Here is a 17063-nt window from a genome sequence, read left to right on the forward strand (position 1 = left end):
CTTGGACAGGTACACTCCTTGCTGGGTAAATAACTGGTTGGATGGCCGGGCCCAAAGAGGGGCAGTGAATGGAATTAAATCCAGCTGGCGACTGGTCATAAGTGATGCTCCCCAGGGGTTGGTATTAAGGCCTGTTCTATTTAGTATCTTTATTGATGATTTGGATCATCAGGGCATTGGGCACACCCTCAGTAAGTTTGCAGATGGCACCAAGCTGGGAAGAAGGATTGATCTGCCTGGGGGTTTGAAGGCCCTGCTGAAGGATCTAGACAGGCCAGATTGCTGAGAAAAGGCCAATGGGCTGAAGTTCCACAAGACCAAGTGCTGTGTCCTGCATTTTGGCCATAACAGCCCCAGATATCTATTTGGGGCAGAGTGGCTGAAAGACTGTGTGGAAGAAATGGTCCTGTGGCTGTTGGTTGACACTTGGCTGAACATGAGCCAGCAGTGTGCCCTGGTGGTCAAGAGGGCCAATGGCGTCCTAGCTTGTATCAGTATTGCTGGCAGGTTCAGGGAAGTGATTATCCCCTTGTACTCAGCTCTGTTGAGGCCACACTTTGAGTACTGTGTTCAGTTTTGGGCCCCTCCTTACAACAAAGACATTGAGGCCACAGAATGTGTCCAGAGGAGTGCAGTGAAGCTGTGAGGGGGGACTGGAGCACAAGTCTTATAGGGAGTGACTGAGGGAACTGAGATTGTTCAGTACGGAGAAGAGGAGGGGACACCTTATCACTCTCTACAGCTCCAGGAAAGGAGGTTGTGGTGAGGTGACAATCAGCCTCTTCTCCTGGGTAACAGTGAAGTGACAAGGAGGAATGGCTTCTGGTTGGATATGATGAAAAATTTCTTCTCTCAAAGAGTGTTGAAGCAGTGGAACAGTCTGCCCAGGAAGGTGGTTGAGTCAATATCCCTGGAGGTTTTAAAGAAACATAGAGATGTGATACTAAGGAACATGGCTTAGTAGGCAACACTGGGAATAGGTGGATGGTTGGACTAGCTGATCTTTCCAACTTTAATGATTCTATGATTCTATAAAGAGAAGTGAATCAGCAAGTTCTGTTGCTAGTTTCAGTTGTTACACACGGTACATAGATAATTGGATGGGAATGAAAATATCTGGATTTTATCCTTGATGTTAGTCATGTACTATGTGTGCCAATGATAGGCTATTCATGCCTGAAACTTTTCTCTGTTTGTGCCAGAGTTTCTCATCCTTTAGTTAGGAAAAAGCAGTGATAAAGAACTTTAGAAGCTTCTGATAAACTCAACATTATAATCACACTTCAGAGCTAATTTACATCTGTCTAATACAGGATGCCCGTTAATGTTAAATATTCACTGTTTTGAATTCTGTGATTATTTGGTGTTTTAATCAGTTGTTTTCATTTGGGGCTGAAACTCAGTTAGAAGCCAAAGAATGGTCTGTGTATAATATACGTAGATTGTGTATGTATATCACATATATATACTGTGTATATGTATAATATGATATATAATTGATATATATATATATGTTCTGTATATGTAATATGATATGTATATGCATAACATTGTATGACACATCCTTTTAAAATGAGAGGTTAAGGAATGCTGACAAAAATTAAAAGAATAAAAAACGTATTTTTCACCCTTCTCCCTTCCCAGCTAGGAAATTGAAATCAACAGTAAAATTTTAAAAGAAGGAAAGAGTCAACATGGTACTTTACCATGTTCCATAAATTCTTGGCTTACAAATTTTGTTTTATCTTCTTACTGAACCTCTGCCAATCGGCTACAGTTTTAAGACAGCAGTGCGTCATCCAGGGTTAGGTCATTTAGTCTTAGTAATTTCAGGCACACAGTCAAAAAGAAATACATTCAAATAAATGAATTCTACAAGTAAACTAGCATTTTGTTAGGTAGAGAGCCAAAGGAGTACAACTACTCATTTCTAGACTTCATAGGAGTGAAACAAAATACAGAAGGATGGCCAGACACTCACGTTATTGTTCTTTAGGAAATATATGTTTTCTAGAAGATCTAAAATTGAGTAATCTATAACAGCAGAATTTTTATGGTAGTTAGGCATGTTACTTCCCCCTCAGTATCCCATGGTCTCTTCAACTGTATCTGTACTGAGATGGTTTCAGGACTGCAAATGATCATGATACTGCTTCATTAACTTCAAGTTCCCTTTCAAGATCCCTCAGCAGATATTGACAGGCTGAAGTGTGCCAAGGTTTTCAGATAGCATGAATTTATTTCTTTAACTTTAGTATTAAAGCAGTAAAAATAAAGTGTTTCAGATAATACAGAATTAATTCAATATTCTAATTAAGAAGATTGGGCTCTACAAAGCATGGAGCAGGAATGAAGTTACAGGTAGAAGCAAGAAGTTTTTCTTCTCTCTGCAGTCTGAAATTCTAATTTAGCTACTAGTATAAATTAGCATAATCACATACTATTCTACTACATAACAATCAATGAAATTCTTACTACAGTATGCTTTGAAGTACATAACTGGATCTCCTTTGATTCTTTAGCCGATGTGCATATGGTCCTTTTACTGCTGTGTATTGGAAGTTGAATATGGAAGAAAGTTTTATGGGGCAGACTAGTACTGTAGCCAGCACTTTCAAAGACTGCTTATGTCAGAAGCAGTTTTGAAGGATCGTAACCTCTTCCTTTAATTCTTGTTCTAACAGTAAATTAAACAAAAGGAATAGATTAGCAAGCATTGCTGAACTTCCCAGTGAGAACTTCCCCATTAGTTAAGCTATGCCACCTAGTGCCTGCCTACCTGGATATATCAGCTGCAGCAACAAGGCTGGATTTTGTCAAACTACACTTGAGCAGATAAACCCTGTTTCTTGTCTATGCTTTAGTTACTCTGCCCTGTCTTCCTGAATTTGATTGAGTGAAAAGTCAAATTGGGTGCAGTTGTATCGATGGAGCAGACGTGTCCCAGATGTGTGCTTTTGTGATTATGGCACAAAGCTTAACCTGCCCAGGTTTCAACAACATTCTACAGCTGTCAAGTTCTATTCTGTCTATTTGGACACAGATCAGTAACTTAAATTGCAGTTTCTTTTTCTGCTTTAGGTGCAGTTGCTGAATCTTTTCTCAGGGGAGCAGTTTTCTTTCCCTGCAAATCGATGGCTTGCCTGGGACCAGGCTGATGGAGAAATATCCATGGAGCTTCCTGTATTACATCAGGGTCAGCCTGTTCTTCCAGGTAAGCACAATACCACATCAGCTAAGTCAGACCGCAAGGAGATGCTGCTAGAGATTATGTTATTTCTTTTCATCAGTCCCTCTATCACTTTTTTTTGCAGCCACGTGTTTTCTGTGCTGTTTTCCTGTGGTTATTCGGCACGGTCAGATAAAAGGTTAGGAATCACCAGAGAAGAGTTAGGAGAGTCTTTAATGCTTTGATTTCACAGATCCTTCAGAAAGATTCCTGATTTGACAGGATTTTAACCATCTGTGCTTTAAAATAGAGGCAATAGTAAAGAGATCTCACAGTTATTGGTTTATATTTTTATTTAAAAAAAACCACAACAGTAAACAAAAGAAAAAATTGTCATGAGGTCATTGTGAGTAAAGCCAAAGACTACTTTCAGCAACTGAGAATTATAGCACTACTATGACTATTTTAGATACTGCTTTATTTTCTTTCGTAAAAATAGCTGAGACAGGTTTCCAGAATATTTATAATTTTGGGGTTTGGAACAAAGTAATATTCCAGAAAATTATATATGAAAAAACTCCATCAGTGATTTACTAACATCGTGACTGTACTATAATTCTGAAGGTCGATGATGCCAAACACTACCAAAATTATCCAGCATTGCTGCTATTTACACTGCTTGAATGCTCTGTTTTACCACACTAATCCCTGTTACCCATGCTGGTTCTTTCTATTTTTTCTCTTTTCTTCAGTGGTGGTAAGGGTATAGAAGAAGTCTGTGCTTTCTCTTCCCATCGCTTCATCTGGCATTGCTCTTTCTTAAAGAAAGTACAAGAGAAGAACAAGATTGGTATATCCTATGAGGGTATGGATGAGAGATCAAGAATGTGAGGGCAGATTACGATCTTATAGCGTGTGAAGATGGAAAACTCATACTATCATTGATATTACTTGTGCTGAAGCTTTCACTTGAGAAAGATTCACATGAGACATGCTCTGGGCCCTCCACTCCTCCCTTACCCAAAAGATCAGATCAACTGAAGATCTGAAGGACTATTGGATGAGAGAAGTCCTCATTCAGAGTTATCTAAAAACTGTGGAACTCCTCCCTCTGTCCTCCCTCTGCCCCTCCCTTTTTTCTTACCAGAATGTTTAATACTATATCAGTTTCTGGTGATATTACAGTACCTTTTATTGATCATGAAAAATTGAAATGGTAACAGCCATTGCTGTTGGATTGCAGAACAGAGGAAGAGGCTATAAATGAAATTGAAGGGCAGAAGTTCAGGAAATGACAGATGAATGTTGGCAAACGTATCTCTCAACAGTAACCCTAGTAATAAAGAGTTAGGTGACTTGGAGCTCTACTTATACTTGTGATGGCTGATCATGGAGATTAAGACCCTGGAAAGAAGACCAGAAGAAAAGGTCTGTGCCTCACTAATGTCTTCAAGAGAAAGAGAATAGAAGGAAAGATTCCCTCCCCGTGATCTAGTTAGCAGCTGTAAATGTTTCATGAAATACTGTAGAGTGGTGCTGGGCAGACCTAAACATGCTAATCTTTGATCCCGAGTGCTTATGATTTTCATATCTTTGAGGGCACGAAAAGCCTCTGATGCAGTCAACCTTTGTCCTCAGATTTGATCTCTTTGGGAGACTTTGATATTAATATTGTAGAGGGACATACAAACGCATCAATCAACACAAAACACCAATCTTTTAAATAAATGTTAATTAACATCGATTAAAATGTTAAACTGAATATGCTCAGCTTCCCTACGTGCAATATTTGTTCTTTCCCACTGTTCTCTTACTTAATACTCAGAAACCTTGGCCTTTTCCATCTTCCAATTTTCGAATCCTACTTTCTGAGTAAGTTGTTCCTTGTTTCTGAAAGAAAAATATAATGAAAGAGTTTCTTTATCATGTACTCTTGATGCATTATAATGCACAACAGCATGCTTAAACCATCCTCTCAATCTGCATTTTGCAGTTAATAATTTCTCTCACACAGGAAAAGAAGAAAAGAACCATGTATTTTCTCAGTATAAGAAGGGTCATGCTGAAGGCTTTGGACAAGAGAGTTTCATCTCTAGCTTAGTAATTGAAAGACAGCTTCTGTGTCTTTTTGCCAATATTATATATCTGCAAAAGACAGCGAAAAGAGAAAACAGCTTTTAACTTCAGAGAAGATAGTTTGATAACAGAACAAGAGAATAGGTCTGGATTCAGGCTGAAAGAGATGATGAGAGGCCCTTTAAAACCGATTTCTGAATAAAAAGAGACTGAAGCACTTTCTGATTTAACAGAGTTTTGTGTTCAAAGAGAAAACATCTGAATTAAGCTGTTAAGAAATATTACATAGTGACATCACGTCTCTAATTCTGAGCAACTGAGCACCATTTGTTTGACATTTTATCCTCTGCCATCCTACTTTTTTTCCCTTCTGCTCATGTCTTATGACACAACCTTTGATTGTATGAACTACTTGAGAGGGGTAAATCAGAGTTACAGTGTTTGGTGACTGGCAACCCTCTGCTTTTCTTGAAGTAGAAACTGTACAGTGGATTATTTAAAGAAGTTGTAGGACTGGGGAGGATTGTTGATCTGGAGAAGCAAATTCTCTTTCCTGCTTCTCCATAAAGTGGGAAATTGGTGTTCATGTGGGTACTGCAAGGAAAAATTTGGAGAAGTAATTAGATCGGGTGATGACATGGTGAAAGATGAAGATAAAAAGCAACATTAAGTGACAGTTGTTGATACTCAAACATTTGAGGCAGGTGTACTCTGGAAAAAAATAGTACATGATTCTGCTGTTGAAGACTGTCAAAAGCTTCTGTGGCCTAAATGAAGTTGTTTTTTGTCCAAATGTTGATCTGTGATGTTGGAAAAAAAATAGTTGATCTGTAATGAGGAAAGTATTCTACCTCTTTGTTCTGTCTTTCCTTATTCATAGGTATAGGGGAAAGAACAAGTTTTGCAAATAATCTTATTCCTGAAATTCTCTAATTTCAGACTACCATCTTTATGCATTTAAATTTTTGCACTTATAGGCAAAAGTATGTGCAAAGAATACAATTCCTTTTTCTTAATCTCCATTCTGCACATTGTTCTGTGAAATGTCTAAAGGAAAGGTGAGTCGCCTATCTACGTCTTAGGATGTAAGAACTATGAATACTTAAAAATGCTTATTAAAATCAGGGATTCTCCCCAGGTTTATAAGAGCTAAAGAGGAGTGCCAAAAATTAGGAACATTCCTTGCTTTTTTTATTTAGCTATTTTAGCTATTTTAAACTTCTACCCTGAGTTTATTAATATTATATATCTGTAGAACAATACTCCAAAGGAATGCAGTGGTACCTTGTGAGTATTTCTAAGCATTTAGTTCTGATACTAGAAGCAAGTTAACCCTGTACCACACAGCTCTGTGTGGGCACGTAAACACCGTCTGTGGAGAGAGTCTACTGTTTTAGCTAGATTGGTACCTTTATCAAGGCTGAATTATTTTAAGTCAGCTTGTGTAGTCAGCTAAGCACACGTGCCATGTGAATAAATGTGAGATAGTCATAAAAAAAAAGAAAGAACACCAAAAACAAGCATTAAGGGAAAAGCTGTAAATTATTGCAGATAAGGACTGATTATGAATAAATGCCCACTGCTTATTAAAAGAAGGTGTTGGTCCATCAGCAGAAGTGACCTCCTTCAGGTAAATTGCAGGAAAACTTCTTAACATATTGGAAGTGGGAACTGATAATTGAGTGCTGTTAATGATGTTGTTGTTCTGGATCCAATTGCCTAGGAACATTTTTCTTCTTGTAAGACAAAATAGCACAAGGACACCTATATCAGGAGGAAGAGCTTGTGTTCCAGAATATGAGTTTCTTTCCTCATTTCATTCTCTGTATCTCATTTGGTCTAGTTAATATTGTCACTATATGTTGGCAAAAACTTTGCCCTTCCTGTGTTTCTGTTTATCATTACATGCTTTTATTTAAGTTTTCTGGAGTTCTAATATCCACATTCTAAAAATCACTGCTTTCTATTTATATATATATTTTAATGTGTCATAGCCTTTATTCCAAATTTGTGGGATTTAGACTCAAATGTTATTTTGTCTTTTTGTATTTGGGTTATTTATTTCTTTTAAATAGCCTCTTTAATAAACTTAATCCCATTTTTTTTTTCTCTCACATATCTACAGACTTAAAAGAATTTCCGTATGGAATGTCATAGAGGAAGTCTGTATTAACCTTTTGCAGGACGCATAAACTATTAAATCAGTACATCTTTCTGAATTCTGAGGTCTGAGAAAAGTAAAATTTTGGTGCTGGATTTTTGTTTGTTTGTTGAACCAGTGCATTCAAAATGTTAATGTATCCTGCCACTTGCTATAGTTTGATGCCACTAGTTATGGTAAGCCTAATCTTGGGCTTTTGCTATTTACTTTTCAGCTTGGTGGAGATTTCAGATGCTGCAGCAGGACAAAATCATACTATTGTGTATTGGAAGTTCTTTTTGCGTTCTGGGATTTTAAAAAAAAGCAACAACAAATCCAAACAAACGAACAAAAATCCCTCATAAATATAACATCAAACAAGGTTATACATTTTTTTCATTATTTTACTTGAATAGGATTTTGGAGGTTTTATAAACTAACTGCTCTTGACACAAATGTATTTGGAGTCTACAGGCACATTTGCAGTTAGATGCTATTCTAAATATAATAATGTTTGTAATATGAAAAGTTGTCGTCTTCTATTGTCAGTGACTGTCTATGAAGTGCATGTGACAACAGGAGATCTGTGGAATGCTGGAACTGAAGCTGATGTGTATATTTCTATCTATGGAGAAAAAGGTGACACAGGATCAAGACTGCTCAGGTCACAGAAACCCAAGAAATTTTTGAAAGGACAAGTGAGTACAAGAGCTTTTTCTGATGTGTTTGTCTGGCTTTTCCCTCTCCAGTAGTCAGTAATGCTGCAGTTATGGGAGATAATTACTACATTCCTATGTTACTTCAAAATTCCATAATTAAGCCAAGATTACTTTCTAATGGTACATCAATGGTTTTAAAAGATGAGTAGAATTGTCATTTATAAAACACGTAAACTGTTCACTTTCATATTTAATATTTAATTCCTTTATGATAGAATTGCTTGGGTTGGAAGGGACCTCAAGGATTGTCAAGTAATTCAATTTGAGTTGATTTAACAAATTAAGAGAAAATTAAACTTTAGATTTTATGTCTGCATTCCTAGTGTTGAAATCTACTGTGGTTTGTAAAAATTTATTCCAAATCAAGCTTTGAACAGGTTTTTATTCTGACTCTCATCCCATTCGTCTGAGTGGAATGCTCCCATTAACAAAGTGATGAGACTTATTTTGTTTCAGGAAAACTGTCCCTGATTTATTCTGAAATTGTCATTAACTGATATTTCAAAGGGTGTCTTTGAATGAAGAGTTTTCTGGGCTTAAGTAGGACATTGGGTTCTGTGGCTGAAGAGTGTTTTGCTTTTCAGATCTTACTGAAAATGTGTTGATTGATTACAGACTGACATCTTTCTTGTGGAAGCTGTGCACCTTGGCCATTTGTATAAGATCGTTATAGGACACAATGGTCTTGGATCAGGTCAGAATTATCTCTGCTTAGTCTCTGAATACTATCTGTGAAGTTATTCACCTTTTCATTGAAACAATATATATAAAATAGAATGCATGGACAATGTTCTAGAAGTGAGAGACAAAGATTTCTAGTGGAATTTTTCAAGTGACCTTATTATATGAATATCAGATATTTTGTTTTCACTTTCAGTATTCTGTCATGTATTATGTTAAGTATACCATCAGCAACTGCTTTTGCAATTTTTGACTAATCTTCATCAAAAAATGTAAAGAGGAGGAGTGTCTGCATAAGACACTGAACGTATCTCATACAATCGAAGTTATAATAAAATAGCCTAGTATTGTTTTAGCATTACCAGTTATATCCTAAAGATGCAATTGGAGATTTTGATTATAGTATCTGGTCATTGGACAAACAGTTAATAAGAATAATAATAATAAAAATCAAGCTGCTTGCAGTCACAAGATTTGTTTTGTAAAGTGTTGTACCTAAATATTGTACAACACAGCACGTTTTTTGAGCCACTTATCAGGGAGGCAATGTAAAATATGTTGTAGGATAGTTCTCTACCTGACTTTCTCTCTTATGCACAGTCATGCTCTACTCTTCCCATATTTACAGATAGAACATCTAAGCTTTTTCCTCCATTTGTTACAGAAATATCACATTGTTTTGTAGTCTTTTTCCGTGAGTGCCCATAGCTGGGTACCTGTAATCAGAGGCGGTGCTCAGATACCTCTGAGAATGAAGAAATAAAGACAAGGTTTTCTCTTAGCAGTACTCTTTGCTGCCCTACTTCCAGATGAAGAGTTGTTGCAGATTTTGTTTACTTGCTTTGTCACTTTTTGTGGCTGCTAATTGATATAGAGTGCAATTAATGAATAAGGGTTTCCTTTTGAATAAGATGACTATTAGAAAATAGTCATCCCTAGAGATTCTCGGGAGTTCTTTTTCATAAGATTACATATATCTAGAAAAGAAAACAGCTTTGAGGAAAATCTTCACATGAAGAAGATCTTGCTTTTATTCTTCACCCCCAGTGCCATGTAGTATGAATTTTTCAGTGAAAATCTGCCTTTGATTATCAACCTTCTACTTTAAGGATCCAACCTACCATCCCCTTTGTTCTGGGCTCATTTGAATGATGCTTTTGAAAATTTGGGCAAACTGAGGCTTCTCATGAAGCTAATTCTAAGCTACTAATTCTAGAATTTATTATTTAAAAGGCACATGAAATGCTGGTATTGTGATAAGCTGCCATCTAATCTTGGTGATATTTCAATCAGTAAAACAAAATAGTTTAATACAATGAGTAAATGAGGGGAGATGTGATCTTAGAGCCACAATAGCCAGGTAGAGAGCTATCAGATTTGCTGGCCCACCTCCAAGTTCTACGGTATAGCATGTAAGATCTTTAGTTCTCCCTGTAAGTGCGGCCATGACTATAGCAATGGAGCTGCAGATTTTTCAGTTTCAGTAGAATCAATCATAGAATCAATCAATCATAGAATTAACAAAGTTGGAAAAAGCCTCGAAGTCCAACTGTCCACCTATTAACAGTACTTCCCTACTGCACCATGTCACTTGGTACAGCATCTAAATATTTCTTGAACACCTCCATAGATCGTGACTCTCTGGGCAGCTCATTCCAGCACCCGACCACTCTTTTGGAAAAGAAATTTTTCCTAACTCCCAATCTGTGAAGGGAGAAAGTCATAGGAAATAAGATTCCACCAAATCTGCTTTTCATGAATTAACTTTTTATTTTTTTCTTTAAACCTAAGGAAATGGATGGTATCTGGACAAAGTTGTAATCAAGGATCCTGTAACAGATCTGGATTATACTTTTCTTTGCCACAGGTTAGTGGTATTTGATTTTTGATATGTTTCTAATTGCCCATAGATTTTCTTCTTAGATGCGCTGTCAGATGAAACACTTTTCCTAAAAAAATGAACTGAAATTATTAGGTTCTTCTCATAGCTCTCTGAGTTGCACCTGTCCCAAACTTCTGGTGTGTTATAGTTAATGAAAAAGCAATAAAAAATTCTGCCTTGGAACATTTCACTCTTTTACCTAGTGAACTATCTAAGAGATGCTTTTTTGGCATTTTCTTTGTATTGAGTACTTTGGATCTTACACCTGTGGATGCATTCTTCTGCACTGTGAGGTGGAAAGCTTTCTCAGCACAGAGGCTTACCTGGGGTTTGATGAACTTGGAGATCTTGTGGAATGGCTATCACAAAAGTAACTATCATACCACACCTCTTTTTCTTATTCACCTTGCAGTCTTGGGTTGCAATATAACTTGAAGCAATCCTACCTTCCCTACCTTTTGCTCTGCAGATACTTCTGCTCTGAATCTTCTGCTCTGTAGCTAGCTTATTTCTAATTTTATGTGCTCCTGGTAAAGTCCCAACACCTTATGGAATAATTATAAATGATAAAGCACAAATACTAAGAATGGCACAGTCCAGTCATGTGTGAGTCTAGCTACAGCTTGCCAGTTGCACCTTCAATTCTATTTTTTTTCTCACTTCTCCAAGTGAATAAATAACTGCCTGAGACAGCTCAGAGTGAATGATGTACACACTGAAACTGATTTATGTGTGAGTACGGGCTTTCTGCCTATCAGACACAGCACTTCATCTTTGCCTGACCTAATTTTTATTCTGTATTGTAGATGAGATGAACTGCTATGAGGAGATCTATAATGCTAGTTTCATACATAATTTAGAGAGAGTTCAAACTCATTTCAGGCAGAAAAATACAGAGTATGTGCTAGTTATTGTTAGAGTCTGATGCCATTCTTGCTGATGCTGCTCCTATAGTGTGTGAATCCTTCAGGCTCAAATGGAGTTAGAGTTATGTAAGAGGATGTGAAGTTAGTACAATAGCATGGTTCAGATGTGATAAGGGTGTTGTCTGTGTGTGGAACATGTAACAATTCGCATCCTTCTTTAGCCTTCTTACAGAGAGGACGAGCAAGCATTTTGATCACTGCAAGTTTAATTATTGGTGAGATCAATATGACATCTCTAATCTGTAGTAACCGCCTTACGCCCTTCTATCTCTTTCTGTTTAATCAAAAAAGAAATAAACCAACAACAACAAAATTCAGTATCAATATTCAAATACCATGTATACAGTATTGTAAAAGTTGCCTGTTATAGTTACATTACTGAAAAGTGTTCTGTTTTTCAGATGGCTGGACAATGGGCAGGATGACGGCAATATTGCGAGAGGTCTGACTGTGACAGATGCCAGCACATTTCCAGGAAGTAAGTGAAAATCGGTGGGGAGGAGGATCCAGGCTCACAACAACTGTGTCAAATGGAATGAGGATGCTTTGTAAATTAATCATATGCTTTTTATCTATATAGGGAAAGAGCTGGAGCTGAAGAGAGAAGAAACTGTAAGGAATTACTTTTATTTTTATTTAGAGAATTCTAACTGTACTTTGGGTGAAGCTATATCAGTTGTTCTCAAGTATGTCAAACTTGTATATCATCTTCTCATAAGTCTTTTCTGCTTGTTGTTTATAAAACCAGTGGGCTGCTGAAAAGTGGAAATTTCAGAAAGGCAATACACTTCAGCTTTACAACAGGCTCACCCATGGTTTCATATGCCTCTATCCAGACAGCAGCGTTGATGCTCTTGGTGACAAGAAGAATAAATACGGTAAAGTATTTTTCATGTGGGTGTATGCATAAAGATAAGGAAAAGAGGACGTCATATTTCACTATGTCTCATGTTGTGATTCCTGTCAGTATAATACAATGTTCTAAGGAAGAAAATTTTTACATATACTCTAAGACACAAATAATATGCTTTGCTTTAATATAAAGCATGAAATAATCTGATATCTTGTCTTGCCATTGTCTGTCCCTTACAAAATATAAACTTCTAGTCATCTGCAGTTTGAGTAATCCCATAAAATGTCAGGCAGAGACACGCATAATCTGTTGTTAGCTTGGATGGATCTATTTACAAGTTCAACTTTCTAGGTATATTGTATTTGTACAGGGTGTATATATGTGAGTGTATGTATATTACGTGTATTTATATAAGTGTGTATTATGTGTATATATATACACACACATGCACGTATGTACACATATGCACATATGCATATATGTACATATACACACACACATATCCTTTTGTTTCCATCCTTGTCATCAGTTGTAATGGCACTCTTCCTGTTCCTCCTCTTTATCGGTTTCTACCTTACATGTTACTAAAATTTATTAGAGCTAGTGTCATATTAGGCACATTTTTTTGATCTTTGTACTGATGGAGTTGTTCAGCCTTTCTCACAACTTCCTAGGGACATTACATACATCTTTTTGTAAGGGGTAGAACAGAATCCTGCAGGACACACCAAAGATTACATGGAGAGTAGGGGAATACTCTTTAACATAACCTATAGAAGCACTTCAAAAAAGCTACATTGGAAGTGGCTTTTACTATCTTATAGCAAAACTCCTTTTGTTAGCAGTTTTGGTCCTTTAGTTCAAACACCGGTGATTCAAACACTGACTAACTCAAATCTTCTCTCTAAACCTTTAGGATTAGAGAATGTCTGAAATACTTGAAAATACTGGCAAAAGAAAGGAGGAGTGTCCTTTCTTTTAGAAGCTCCATTTAGGATCACAAAGTGGGGGTTATCTGGTGATAGACCATACTGTCTGCTCGTAGGAATTTGTAATCTTTCTAATTCTCCTTTGTTGTTTTTTAATGCTATGTCTTCAAGTGATGTGTTGTGCCAGATTTGATTTCACAGAATGCCACAGAGTTCACAGTCTCCTAATGTGAGGAGTTCAAGTTTGTACTCCAGACTGTTTCATCCCCTTCTATAAATTATTGTTTCATTATGCCTGCATTTTCAGACATAAATGTGTGAGATTTTTATTGCATTCCATACTGTTCTAGTACAGTTTCACCTGCTGGATATACATCAGTGTGTGTAAAACTTTGCAAATATCAAATCTGTTACGCAACTGTCAAATATCATCAGTATAATTGATATAATTAAATATATTAGAAAGACAATTAGATCAAAACCAAACTGGTATCTATCTATCTAAACTATCAAATTATCTAGACAGGAAGTCAGAAGAGCAGACACTGTCACCGTATGTTCCCATTTTTATAGTTCAGAGTACAGTATCAACACTAGTACAAAATGAATACAAGCACTTATCATGTCAGCCTTCTTCCTCCAGAATAAGATCTTTCTCTGACAATTTCTTTCAGATTTATTTGAGTTACTTAAATGCGCAGTAGGCAACAGAGTGGCTAGATTGGTCATGTGCAACAGAAATCCATAAATGCTGTCTTGGGAACTGTTGTTGAAATTTTCATTTAGAATCCCTGCTTCTTTTTGTATGCTTTGGAGTAAAGTCTTCCAATCTAAGCTATCTACTTCTCTTTTCAAATAAAAAAAAATGTGTTTCAGATACTGGTAGGACTGCTTACTTGTCTTTAGCACATCTAAAGAAGTATAATATAATAGCATAAAAAGCATTGATGGAAAATTTCGTAGGTGGAGATCTGGTCTAGTGTTTTTTAATTTCTCAGGAAGCTTTATCTCTATTGTAAAGTGGAGAGCTCATTTGTGATTGTTATGTGTCCTCCATCTCTTGCCCCAGGGGCTGGAAAACCCACCTATGTCATATAATTTGTGACATCATTCCTAGGGCACAGTGATCATTGACTATATAATCCCAATTATCCTGATGAGAACCTGAAAATCTTATGTCATGGGTACCACAGGGGTCCTCCAGAGACAGCTGCAGTGTGCAGATTGGGCAGCATAATGTCGTGGTACATCAATTTAAAAAAATCATCTGTTGCTGCTGGGAGCACTAAAACTGGAACAGCTTTATCTTTCATCAGTATTTCTTAGCTATAAGGTAATTCTTTGGAATACTGATTAGGGTATCAGATTTGAAATTTTCAAAGCCATGAGCTATTCTGCAAGGTTTACTTTAAAAAATCTAGTATGAATACATAGAAAAAAAATTCTGCTCTCCTACCTAAGAGCTTCATGTTACTTGCATGATTTGTTATTTACCAAGTCATTCATTGCTATAGTCTGGTTCATTACATCATAGACCTCAACTTCTTTTTACAGATTTTTTAAAGCACGTATGCTCACCAAGAGACATTTTTTCTTTGTCATTAACTTCTAGAACTTTTTCCTCAAGGCAGAAAATTAGATAGTTGTCTCAAGGCACCCTCTCCTAAAGGAATGAGGAGGGGGATTAATTGATCAGCAAGGTCAAACTATTAATACAATTGAAAATGATACACGATTGGTTGTAAATAAATGAAAATATGAAATAATATACTTTCATGCTCCAATGTCTTTTATTTTTTTCTTTCATTTAACTCTAAGGACTTTTCAATGTAATTGTCAAGAAAGGAAATATTTCCATATTCAGAAGTCATCAGATACCACATCTTGCTCTCGCTCTTGTCAATGGCTATGCAACTGGAAAGGTAGGAAATACTACTTCTGGTTTCCGCTTCATAATAACATTTCATTGTCTGATTAAAAACAGTACTGCTTTTATTCTGCCTAATACATAATCAGACTTTTAGGCAGTTAACGATCTACAAAGTGCAGAACTGAACCCAAGAAATTGTCATTAGATAGGCAAATTTAGCTATAGGGCCTTGTCTCTTTTCTCACAGTTTACTTTTTACTTCTTGGTAGAATTTTTAATAGCATACATAACTTAGTGCAGGAATAAAGAATCATTCCATGCCAGTTTATATCAGTTTACTATATACTGCTGAGATACCTGGAATATCCTAACATTACCTCTTTTTGGATAAGAATCAATTCTAATACTAATTTTAATTGGCATTGTGTTTTGTTGTTGTTGCTGTTGTTGTTGTTTGTCTTTTTATGAACCTGCCTGTCGTAAATCAGCTGGAGAATTCCATATTTATTTTGATCCATACTGCTTCTTCCCATCTTCATAGTCATACTATTGTCTTTCTTTCTCAGCACTTGGAGCATGCAAGTAAGCTGTAGAATTTAGTACTTTCTGATGAAACTTTTTTTCTATTGAAGAAAGAAGGTGTTGATTTTTTTTTTTATTATTTATTCAGGGAATAATCTCATAGGCAAACCTGGTCCTGTTCTTTTCTTACATTATGTGAATTAGTATTAGAGGGAATCAAGTACTCTCAGTAGAGCTAGATCTCCCAATGGGAGCATCAGCCTGCCAGGCAAACTGTCAGACCTCCTTGCAGGACTTTCTAGCACTCATGTTCATTACTGTAATTCCATACAGGGAACACCTTGCAGTCTGTCATATTACAGTATACCTTACTACAAAGAGAGTATTAATTGGACACTTAAATTTAAGCCTTTTCTCTCTTTCTCTCTTTCTCTCTTTATCTTTCTCTCTTTCTCTTTTTCTCTCTTTCTCTCTTTCTCTTTTTCTCTCTTTCTCTCTTTCTCTTTCTCTGTCTCTCTCTCTGCTAATGAGTATTTTATGACTTTGAGCAGCCTAATGAAAATCTGGATCTCTATATTCTCGTTTTCAGTCTTGCATGATTCTTGTCTTCTCAGATAATATGAGAACTGTTGTTATGTGAAAACTTTTGAGGTCCTTGAAATGCCAGCAGGTAAATGTAAAGCAAAACGTCAATACAAAAATTACAGTTGACCTTAAAATACACATTTAATTACATTTTTGAGGGGCAAGCTAGCTCAATTCTTTAACAATCACTTCAAAAATCCAGCCAGTTTGTCCTTTACTTTTGAAAGTAGATTGAAGTTGATAGGCAGGTTTTTTGAGCATGAAGTTTTTTTTTCAGAAGGAAACGCCTTGCAAATGATTTTTTTTTTTGTTTGCTTTTGTTTTTGTTTTAGAAAGTGTGATTCTTTGATTATTGATTTCAGTAATATTGAATCAGAGAGTCATAGAGAACCATAAAATTATTTGGGATGGAAGTGACTTTGATCATCTAATTCCACTCACACCTGCCGTGGGCAGGGCTGCCCCCACTGGCTAAGCTGCCCAGGGCCCCATCCAGTGTGGCCTTGAATGCCTCCAGGGATGAGGCACTACAGTTTCTCTGTCCTAGGGGCCTCTCTTGGTGAACAGTTCCTTCCTAAGGTCTAATCTAAACCTATCTTCTGTGAGTTTTAAGCCATTACCTCTTGTCAGGGAATGTACTGATAAGAAAGAGTATATCCATTTGTCACCCATTATGTTCTGATGTTTGAAAAAATGTGAGATTATGTAAGC

The 17063-nt window shown here is 36.5% G+C and overlaps 1 protein-coding gene across 1 annotated transcript in view; it reads left to right on the forward strand.

The window, feature by feature from the left end:
- LOC104910342 (lipoxygenase homology domain-containing protein 1-like) overlaps positions 1–17063 on the forward strand; it is a 193812-nt gene that overhangs the window by 35424 nt on the left and 141325 nt on the right. Inside the window, 8 exon segments of the mRNA XM_010708935.3 lie at positions 3082–3214; positions 7935–8083; positions 8720–8798; positions 10577–10652; positions 11995–12071; positions 12174–12205; positions 12342–12471; positions 15194–15297. Coding sequence (XP_010707237.2) covers positions 3082–3214; positions 7935–8083; positions 8720–8798; positions 10577–10652; positions 11995–12071; positions 12174–12205; positions 12342–12471; positions 15194–15297 — 780 coding nt within the window.

The sequence above is a fragment of the Meleagris gallopavo genome, chromosome 3 (genome assembly GCF_000146605.3).
Source record: "Meleagris gallopavo isolate NT-WF06-2002-E0010 breed Aviagen turkey brand Nicholas breeding stock chromosome 3, Turkey_5.1, whole genome shotgun sequence".
Taxonomy (NCBI): domain Eukaryota; kingdom Metazoa; phylum Chordata; class Aves; order Galliformes; family Phasianidae; genus Meleagris; species Meleagris gallopavo.